The sequence below is a fragment of the Nanorana parkeri genome, unplaced genomic scaffold, assembly GCF_000935625.1.
Source record: "Nanorana parkeri isolate BGI_ZX_2015 unplaced genomic scaffold, ASM93562v1 scaffold706, whole genome shotgun sequence".
Classification (NCBI taxonomy): domain Eukaryota; kingdom Metazoa; phylum Chordata; class Amphibia; order Anura; family Dicroglossidae; genus Nanorana; species Nanorana parkeri.
The window spans coordinates 380,600-392,155 of NW_017306974.1; the positions used below are offsets into that span (position 1 = coordinate 380,600).

At 41.2% G+C, this 11,556-nt stretch overlaps 1 protein-coding gene across 1 annotated transcript in view; it reads left to right on the forward strand.

Annotated features, from left to right (window-relative positions):
* The first annotated feature begins 4,577 nt into the window (after window positions 1–4,577).
* Window positions 4,578–11,556, forward strand: part of CBX4 (chromobox 4) — a 10,088-nt gene continuing 3,109 nt past the window's right edge. The window contains exons 1-3 of the mRNA XM_018563871.1: window positions 4,578–4,859; window positions 4,970–5,013; window positions 7,157–7,222. Coding sequence (XP_018419373.1) covers window positions 4,791–4,859; window positions 4,970–5,013; window positions 7,157–7,222 — 179 coding nt within the window. The 5' untranslated portion in view covers window positions 4,578–4,790. The remainder of the gene's footprint in view (window positions 4,860–4,969; window positions 5,014–7,156; window positions 7,223–11,556) is intronic.

Consider the following 11,556-nt stretch of genomic DNA (forward strand, 5'->3'; position numbering starts at 1 on the left):
TCACTCTCTGAATATGGTCTTTGAGACAGTTTTCTATCCAATTACAGGCTGACTATTCTAAGCCTATAGACCTTATTTTACATATTGGGCCTCATAGAAACTAGGGCCAAAAACAGACTGTTCAGGTCCACATAGTGAACATTCTGAAATGAATCTGAATGCTGGTGATGATTACATGCATTTATATGCAGTATGTTTAGCTGCCTATAAAATTGTGGACCAGGTGCGCTGGCCTGGTAAATAAGTACCAGGTATGGTGGGCTAGTAATTGTAGACAAGGGGGAATTTATCAAAACTGGATCAGTTGCCCATAGTAACCATACAGGTTTCTCTCTTCATTTTGTTCAGTTAAGCTTTAAAAATGAAAGACAGAAGATGATTGGTTGCCATGGGCAATTGCAGTGGACTGGTAATTGAGGACTAGGTTAGGTGGGATGGTAATTGAGGTCCAGGTGTGGTGGGCTGGTAAGTGTGATCCAGGTGCAATGGGCTTGTAATTGCAGACAAGGTGTGGTGAGCTAGTACTTGAGGACCAGGTGCGGTGGGCTGCTAAGTGTGATCCAGGTGCGGTGGGCTGCTAAGTGTGATCCAGGTGCAGTGGGCTGGTAAGTTTGATCCAGGTGTGGTTAGGCTGATGATTGAGTACACAGCACACATATGGTATAATCCCATTAAATGACATTCTAATACACAGTACACATCTTATACATGGCATAATTCCAAAAAATGACATTGTAATACACAGTACACATATGATGCATGGTAGAATCCCATCAAATGACCTTCTAATACACAGTACATAGTACACATATGATGCATGTTATAATCCCATGCATTTAACATTCATACACTAAAAATAACACACAGTACACATATGATACATGCTATAATCTCATGTATTCACATTCAAACACTCTAATACACACCACACAGGCTAGATATAATATATGTTATAATCCCATGAATTTACATTCCTACATCCTAAAACATAGCACACACTACACGTGTCATACATGCTATAATCTCATGGATTTTATATTATCAACAGTAATACATTAATACAGTACATAATACATGTTATAACCCCATACAATGTTACATTCATACATGCTAGTACATAGCACACAGAATACATATGATACACGCTATAATTCCATTAATTTACATGTATACACCCTAATATACAGTACACATATGATACATGGTATAGCCCCATTAAATTACATTCTATCAGACAGTACACATATGATACATGGTATAATTCTATTAAATTACATTCTAATGCACAGTGCACATATGACACATGGGGGGTGATTTACTAACCTAAACACACATACGCACCAGGTGCGTGTGCATTTTTACACAGCAAAACGTATTTATCAACCAAACACGAGCAACGTGTCACATTTTCACGTCGTTATGGCGCGTTTTTATGTATTTATGTACGTGTGCGTCATGTAGCATGCGCCATAGGCTACACGCTGCTCTAGTAGCGGCATGCAAGTCTCTAAAAGCATATTTCCACTAATGCCATATATGGAAAAATCATGCACATGATGCATATATAATGCAAAAATGGTTAGCTCATGCATTTACATTCCTGCATTCATCAACGCAAGCAACACAATGTAGAGCTAATTTACACAACATCACCTTGCAATTCATGCAGGGCTTTGCACAACACACCTGCTGGGTGTGTACACACTACAAAGGTGTCTAGATTCCACCAATAGATCATGCTGGGAGGGAACACACTACAGAGGTGTATACTTGTTTGTGGCGTGTTTATAAGGTTAGTAAATCAACCCCATGGTATCATCCCATTAAATTACATTCCAATACACAGTACACATATGATACATGGTATAACCCCATTAAATTACATTCTATCAGACAGTACACATATGATACATGGTATAACCCCATTAAATTACATTATAATCCACAGTACACATATGATACATGGTATAACCCCATTAAATGACATTCTAATACAGAGTGCACATATCATTCATAGTATAAATCCATATAATTCCATAAAATGACATTCTAATACACAGTACACATATGATACACAGTATAACCCCATTAAATGACATTCTAATACACAGTACACATATGATACACGGTATAATTCCATAAAATTACATTCTAATACACAGTACACATATGATTTATGGTATAATCCCATTAAATTACATTCTAATACACAGTACACATATGATACATGGTATAATCCCAATAAATGACATTCTAATACACTGCACACATATGATACATGGTATAATTCTATAGAATTACATTCTAATACACAGGACACATATGATACATGGTATAATCCCAATAAATGACATTCTAATACACTGTACACATATGATACATGGTATAATTCTATAAAATTACATTCTAATACACTGTACACATATGATACATGGTATAATCCCATTAAATTACATTCTAATACATATTACACATATGATACATGGTATACTTCCATAAAATGACATTCTAATACACAGTGCACATATGACACATGGGGGGTGATTTACTAACCTAAACACACACACCAGGTGCGTGTGCATTTTTACACAGCAAAACGTATTTATCAACCAAACACGAGCAACGTGTCACATTCTAATACACTGTACACATATGATACATGGTATAATTCTATAAAATGACATTCTAATACACTGTACACATATGATACATGGTATAATCCCATTAAATTACATTCTAATACAAAGTACACATATGATAACCGGTATATGTCCATAAAATGACATTATAATACACAGTACACATATGATACACGGTATCATTCCATAAAATGACATTATAATACACAGTACACATATGATACACGGTATCATTCCATAAAATGACATTATAATACACAGTACACATATGATACATGGTAGAATTCCATAAAATGACATTATAATACACAGTACACATATGATACATGGTATAATTCCATAAAATGACATTATAAACTGTACACATAGGATACATGGTATAATTCCATAAAATGACATTATAATACACAGTACACATATGATACATTGTATAATTTCAAAAAATTACATTCTAATGCACTGTACACATATGATACATGGTATAATCCCATTAAATTACATTCTAATACACAGTGCACATATGATACATGGTATAATTCCATAAAATGACATTATAATACACAGTACACATATGATACATGGTATAATCCCATTAAATTACATTCTAATACACAGTACACATATGATACATGGTATAATCCCATAAAATTACATTCTAATACACAGTACACATATGATACACGGTATAATTCCATAAAATTACATTCTAATACACAGTACACATATGATACATGGTATAATTCCATAAAATTACATTCTAATACACAGTACACATATGATACATGGTATAATCCCAACAAATTACATTCTAATACACATATGATACATGTTATGATCCCATGAATATCCATTCATACATACTAATACATAGCACACAGAATCTTTATATGATACATGCTCCAATCCCACGGATTGTACATCAAACACACTAATACATGAACACAGCATATAGTACATATGATATATGGTATCATCTCAAGAATTACACATTGACACACTCTAAACATCCACTTTAACCTTTAGTAATCTACATGTTCTGATGTCAGGACTTTACATGGTATCACTCAGCACACACATGACACCCGATGACAGTCCATATAAATACGGTGTGTACACATCTCCTGATTATTAATATTCGGCATGTTCTCATCATACGATGGAATCAAGTCGGATTTTCCCATCCTATAGCCCGATCACTGAAAATCCCGATAATAAGGACTGATATCCTCCTATAAAGTTCGGCAAAATATCGGATTTGTCGGAGATCGAAGTATAAACATAGCCATGACCCCGATGTACGGAGGTCGGCGCCGCGCTGACAACGAATGCGGCGTTATTTCACATCGATTTATTCGTTCTATCGCACATTTCCTATAAAACATGACACACGGGTGAGTTGATGCAGTAAATATCGGACGATGTATGCCTTCAGCAGCATAATCGGGTGTATAGCTGATGGCAGTAACACTTCGGATCGGGGCTGTCATTATTTTTGCGCTAATTCCAGACTGTTAAAGATCGGAAATGGCAGCTCTAACGCTGCGTGTTTAGTTTTAGGGTTATCACCCGTTTTCGGGTGAAGGGATCATTCCCGTGATCGGGTGGGATGGGGGTATTTATCCTGCGATCGGGTGGAATGGAGGGATTATTCCTCGTACACAGTTGTCGCATTTTATATAAACACACATTTAATGTTTATGACAATATTACTCTCATGTCATGTCCCTTGTGCAGTGTATAGTACAGGAGTAAGCGGAGCACACAGGGGCCCCATATTTCGTGGCTCGTGAGGGCCCCAGGCCGCGTTCCTGTCTTTTTAGTACGATCCGATCTAGATTTGATCCAACCATTGCTTCACTTCTCTCCCTTCCCCCATCTTCTTCCAACTCCGGGGGGCGGATCGCTGCCGGCGGAGCGCCAATCAGTGCCGGCCATGGTTGCTCGGTGACAGCTGCAAGGCCCGCCCCCTGACATTACAGAGCGGACTCCGGCAGGGAAGAGCAGGACAGACGGCGGAGCGGGAGACGGAGGAGTCCGGGTACATGGACATCGGCACACCGAGAGCCCCCTCCGTGTTATCCGGGGGACGCCGGACTTCTACACCAGCGTCCTAGGGAGGAGAGGAGCAGTACACAACTCGGGACGGCAGGCATGGAGCTCCCGGCGGCCGGGGAACATGTCTTCGCTGTGGAGAGCATCGAGAAGAAGCGAATCCGCAAGGTGAGGCCGGATCAATGGGAGCCCGAGCGGGGGAGGGGACGGATCTGTGATCGTATTTTATTATTATCATCATCGTCAATATATTAATAATGATATTCTTATCGCCCCAGGGCCGTGTGGAATACCTGGTGAAATGGAGAGGATGGTCATCCAAGTAAGTAGCGGGAGAACCTGGGGCGGCATCACACTACTACCCGCACATGGCACCGCATCTGATCATCATCATTACCACAGCAGACAAGCAGTGTGGTGCAGGGAGGGAGAATGCCATGTCTGCACCACAAAACTCACACATGGCCTGACATCATCATTATATTTAATTACATTTTATTATTTTGTATTCTTCTTATCCTCCAGCAGGCAGGCAGTGGGGTGCAGGGAGGGAGAATGCCATGTCTGCATCATAAAACTCACACATGGCCTGAGATCATCATTATATTTGTTATTATATTATTTATTATTTCTATTATTCCTATTCTCTCGCAGACAAGCAGAGTGCTGCAGGGAGGGTGAATGGCATGCCTGCATCACATAGCTCACTCAAGGATACAACATATAGTAAGAATAATATTTAGTATTCTTCTGCTTGTCATCCTGTAGCAGACAGACAGTGGGTTGCAGGCTGGCTCTATGTCAGTCCTGTAGGGGGGTTGGGAGTTTGCCTTTTGCCATGCATGGAATGTCTTTTCCTGCCTCCCTCCAGTCAGCCGTTCTCCTCTATGAGCGCTCTTTATTCCAGCAGCATGTCACCTTGCATGGCTTTGCTGGAATTGAAAATAATTTGCTGGGGTTGTGCCTACTGTATGCAGATTATATTGGCCAATAGAAATCAATGTAGATTCATATTTCCTTGAATTGGCTTTAATAAACAGTAGTCTAGTTGATGGGGGTCCGTTTAGTCATTCCATGATCACTGCTCCTTGCTCAGCCTTATTGAAGACGAGGTTAGAAATGCACCACTAGTACTCGTTATATCCTAAATATGTTATACTTGACTATGCTATGTTATACTTGACTATGTTATATTATTCTATGTTATATTATGCTATGCTATGTTATACTTGACTATGCTATGCTATACTATACTGGGTTGTTCTATATGAAGTGGATGGTAAGGTGTGTTCATTGGCAGTGGCTAGTGCTGCTCAACATCCCAGGTTTTGGTCCAATTCAGAATAGGTCTAGATTGTATAAATGACAATGATTTCCATGGTGCATTATTTGCATTTTGTACGTTCCAGGCCAGTGCTGTCCAATATTCCAGTCCATAGGCCCTTTTAAAGTAGAGCTACACTGTATAGATTGGTCATTCTCAGCCAGAGTTTGGTAGAACTCTAGGGCTTCTCTAGGGGTTCCTTGAGCTGTGACTGATTGTCCCATTTGAAGGTGCTTGCATAATTTTAGGTCCAACCCCCACATGGAGCATGACACTAATGCTGTTTCAAGCTGTCCATAAGGGTGGGATTCTGACCACCACTAGGGATGAGCTCAGACCGAACCCAGTCCAAACCTAAGCTTCTCCAAACCCAGAAAGAGCTCCTCCTGAACACAGAAGGAAGCTCCTTCTGTGCCTCCCCAATCAGCTGCGGGCTGGATTCAGTGACATCTTTGACCTTATATGGCCACATGCTATATTTGGTAAATTACATTTTCCTAATATGGGTATGTGACCATATAAGGTAAATTATGTCAGCACAAGCACCCCGCCTCTTTGTTGACATGCAGCTGTGGGGCGGGGAATGCCTGGCCTGGGGATGATTGGGTGGAAATGCCCATGGGCCTTCCTTGTTCAGAGTAGTTAAGACAGAACTGGTCTGAACCTGAGCTCAAGCTCCTTCTTGATCACCACCGTGAGGGGGGCATTCTTTCCACTAATCACCATTGTGAGGGGGGTATTCTTCCCACTGACCACCACTGTGAGGGGGGGTGGGGTATTCTTCCCACTGACCACCACTGTGAGGGGGGGGGGGTATTCTTCCCACTGACCACCACTGTGAGGGGGTATTCTCACTGGCCACACGGTAAGAGGGGGCATTTTTCCTATTGTCCACCCCTGTGAGGGGGGGCATTCTTCCCACTGAACATGATTCATTAATTTTAGAAGGGGTACCTCAAGGCCTAAAAAAAATATTTTAAGGGTTTCTCTAGGGTTGAGAAAGGCTGTGATAGATGGAGAAGAGGTTTCATGCTGTGCTGTCAAATATCCTAATTTATAGGCCAATTCAGGATAGAGCTACATAGTGTAGGTACCGAATACCATGATGAAACATCAGTTAATTTCATCTTGTACCGTCTAGGTATAACACATGGGAACCAGAGGAAAATATTTTGGACCCTCGACTGTTAGTTGCATTTCAGAACAGGTATGTTTATATCGCTTTTTGTTCTACAAAGGTTTTTTTGAGAAGAGTTTTATATTTAAAAAAAAAAAAAAAGGAGGAACTCATTGAAATTCCTATGTATGTATAACATTTTAACAATAAGACATGCTGGAAATACGCGTGGTTTTCTACGGACGTAATCTTGGCTAATACAAAAAAAAATCAGCCTGTTTCAAATGAACCAATTAGTTGCCTAGCAGGTGGTCTAGATCTCAGTACCCCAAAGCAATGTTTTGTCCCTTTTGGCCATTACAGATTTGTAATTTGACAGAGGTGGGCGTTCCATTGCAAGGTTGTTGTGCAGAAGCCTTCTTTCCCTCCACCCACTCACACAAACTCTTGGCTAATTTTGACATTGTGTAAACAGTCTGGAGCAGAGTCTCCCCAGCCTTAGATTGCATGTAATCTGCTCCATGCATTTTAATGAGATCATTAGCATGCTGCCTGCATCTGTACATCTTCACATCTAGCATGCTGCTTTATATTTTCTATTAAATGGATTTAACGTTGCATTTAATATTTATGGAGATAATAACGTCAGAATGATTCAAACTGAGAATTTTCTTTTTTTAGCAATGCTGTATCTTAATGAGGGGAAGACGATAACTTCAGTAGGCTGCAAGCTACCTTATTTCATAGCTAAATATGCTGCTATGGATTTATTTTAATAAGGAGCAGAAACAAAAGCATTGTGACTAGTAAACAAGAGTTAAAAGTACAAATGTGCGTTCATCATCTCACGATGTTACCAAGTTGCACATTTGTGTAACATTCGCATAGCTTGGGAATGTCATCATCCTAAAGACCAGCTGCAGTCTACCCATGTAGACTCTTAGGGCCTGTTTACATGCATTTCAGGTCCGGATCAGATGCGGATCTGCAGACGCGGTGCTATGTGTTTTTGCCGCGTTTTTGATGCGTTCCAGTTAAAAAAAAAATTTTTTTTTTTTTTTTTTTTTTTGCTGGAGTGGGGCTGTCAGTATGTTAGCTGCAGTGCAGTGTGTTTTTGACGCGTTTTGCATTTCCTGACCGTACAAAATGTGACATGCAGTATTTTTCTGTCCTAACCTGAACGGACTGCGCACGTGAGATCTGTAGCCCATAAAACACATAGGGATACATTGGGATGCATTTTTAGTGCAGGAGCGTACGGATCAGGTCAGCACAGAAAGCGGACGTCGTGTGGGTGATGGGAGGTTGGTATGATTAACAGAGACCTGTTCCAAAATGATTCTCTGAGGTCCTACTGAGGATTATTATTCTGTTAGCCCTGATGAAGAGTGCGTTGGCACTCCCTCCAAAGGCAGTTTTTACTATAAATTGGTTATACCGTTAATCCCTCTCTGCAGTACATCTTTGTATTGGCCAGCTGTCCATTCAAATATCAGCTCACTCTTGTGGGGACAGGACTTCCTTAAAGGAGAAATAAAGTCACCAAATGCAGTTTAAAAAAAAATTGTTAGTCCACCTTGTAAGTTTTGAGTCCCCACCAATCGTTAATGAAGAACTCTGGGCAGAATTAGATTTAACCCTTGCCATGGAGCTATCCCCACTGTGCAAGGGTCAGAGGCTTGTTTTTCTTTAGGGGACTGAATAAAGAAGATTTACTCAACTGAGCCTTGATAATGCGGCAGAGACGGCTCACTTTTCTCCCCCTACGCTCCGGCGTTGGACCGTCCCTTGGTATTGTTGGACCGTCCCTTGGCACTGTATTAGATGTGATGACTCGCAGGTCCCTAAACTGCTGGAGCCTGGGAAAAAAGAGTCTGCAGGGAACGGTCAAGCAGCCAGACGGGTCTGAGAATCAGGCAAAAATTAACATTTTCTTTTTTTAGACCCTTGAAATGAGCATGGCAGAACTTCAGCTTGAAATATTTATTGTACAGAATTTATATAATATACTGTGGGGGGGATTTATCAAAACTGGAGCAGACAAAATCTAGAGCAGTTGTCTGTGGCAACCAATCAGCATCTCACTTCAGTTTGCTCAGGTAAGATTTGAAAATGAGGCAGAGAAGCTGATTGGTTGCAGTGCAAATCTGCTCCAGATTTTGTTTGCTCCAGTTTTGACCAATTCCCCCCTGTATATATATTAGGGATGCGCCGATACTGTTTTTTCGGTATCGTGTACCAATATTTTTCTTTGGTACTCGCCAATACCGGCGTGCCAAGGTAGTGTGGGCCCGACTTCCTGATTGGGAAGCCGGCTTCATGCTCCTTTGTAACACTGCGGGAGAGCCTGGCTTCTTGACTTGATTGGTCAGGAAGCCAGGCTGCCCCGCAGTGCCACTAGGCAGCCTGAAGCCAGGTTTCCTGCTCCCTCGCAGCACTGCCGGTCAGAGGGAATCTCCCTCTGACCAGCAGTTCCAGTATCGGGATAGGTATCGGAGCATTTGGGCGAGTACTTGTTTGGCACCAATCAGTTCATCATACAGTGTGTGTGTGTGTTAATATATATCTATATAGATATATATCACTATATTATATTCTATGTAAATGATTGTTGTGCATGGAGAGCTCACTAGGAGGTCGAGGGCATAGTGAAATCAGCATTGTGCATTACATCAGATGTTGTTTTCTCGGTGTATCTGCAGCAGTTTTCCCAGAGTATAGCAGTTTAATTATACTGAAATAAGCAAGTCAGTCTTGTCCAAAGAGCAACGTACACAAACGTTTAGGATAATTATTCTTTTTTTAATTTTTTTTTACAAAGCAGTATCCAATTATTGCCTCTGCTCTATTCCTAAAATTCAGCAGATCTGTACAGATGTTTGTGAACGTTTCTCGTGATTTGTCTTTGTGAATGGCCATCAAGATTGCATTTTTCTGCAGCACATCTATGGCTTGACAGGCAATCATTACATGTAGGTTCACATACACATGACATCTGTTTTCACAGGCCCCACCCCTTTTGTCACTAACCCCCAACAAGGAAAGTCATGCCATACTGTTGTGGGTGACCATGTTTACCCACAAGTGACCTGACAAGGAAATGTTGAGAGAGAAAAAGTAATTGTCAATGTATTGATGTTTCTTAAGGTCGCTATGCAATCTGATTGTACAATCTTCTATAGATTTACCAACAGCTATTTAGTGGGGGGGTGAACAATTAAATACTAACTGAATGGATTGCTTAGGTTTGTCCTCATATTACATAGTAAAGAGACTGTACAGATGGTCACCCTTCAAGAAGAAATTATTATTAACCCTTGCAGTGGGGCTACGCCTGCACTGCAAGGGTTAAGTGCTCGCTTTTGTCTAGAGAGGAAAATAACAGATTATTCTGTGATCCTCCAAGCCAGCTTGCTCTTAAACTGGTCCTTGGAGCCGCTCTTCCCCACCGCTGCAGTGGTCTATAGTCCTGAAAATCCTCACGTCCAATACAGAGTAACATTCCATTTCTGCAGCAGAGGAGGAGACTGCTGCAGAAATGGAATGTTACTCGCAAGTTAAAAGCAATATTTAGTCTCGCCTGGACTTGTGTACGAATCTGAATTTTTAATATTAATGTAATCTGCTGCTTTCCTTTTTTAAAGACTTGTATGAGCTTCCTTATTTAGCCTAACTTACCCTGTATGAGACGCTGTGGGAGTTGGAAGTGAGAGGTCACCCTAAGTGACATTTGCTGCTCTGCCAACTGGCTGATGTCATGCTGATAATGCAGATTGTGTACAATACATACGCTGTATGTAAAGCCAACTTCAGGCAGCAGAATAAGTTACTTTTGCAGTATCACACCTCAAGCCCCCCTTCCTCCTTTCCCCATTTTCCCCCACATGGCAAGGGTTGAAAAACCGATCCCTCGAAGCTTCTCCTTTTCACTACCCAACCGGTCACAGCTCTCTCATGTCATCACTTGCAGTGCAGGGCCAGGGGTCCTGAATTGTATGTCAGGAGGCCAATAGTCTCCCCTCAATGTGGGAACGTCTGAGAGCAGACAAAATTGGCAGCTGCTCAGTGAACAAGGAATAAGGCAAATATTGTCCTTCTAATTCCCATGGAAAAATGTAACATTTAATCCACAGGCAGCAGATTAGCTAGTGGACCCATATACAATTCTTACTCATGTGAATGGAGAGGAGGAGGTAAGCAGTCTTTGCAGGAACTGCTAATAACACAGCTCTAAAGGGGTACAGGTGCAATTGGGGAACCTTCCCATTAGATATTGCTACCTTCGTGCTGGGCAGGTGGGGTAGGGGTTACTCATGTACATGGGATTGTCCCACTATTTGGCATACAGTGGCCAAATGAGGTCTTCTCATAGCATGTCATATTTACTAGTGGCAGCAGTGCTGATGGAAACAAGAAGGTTACAG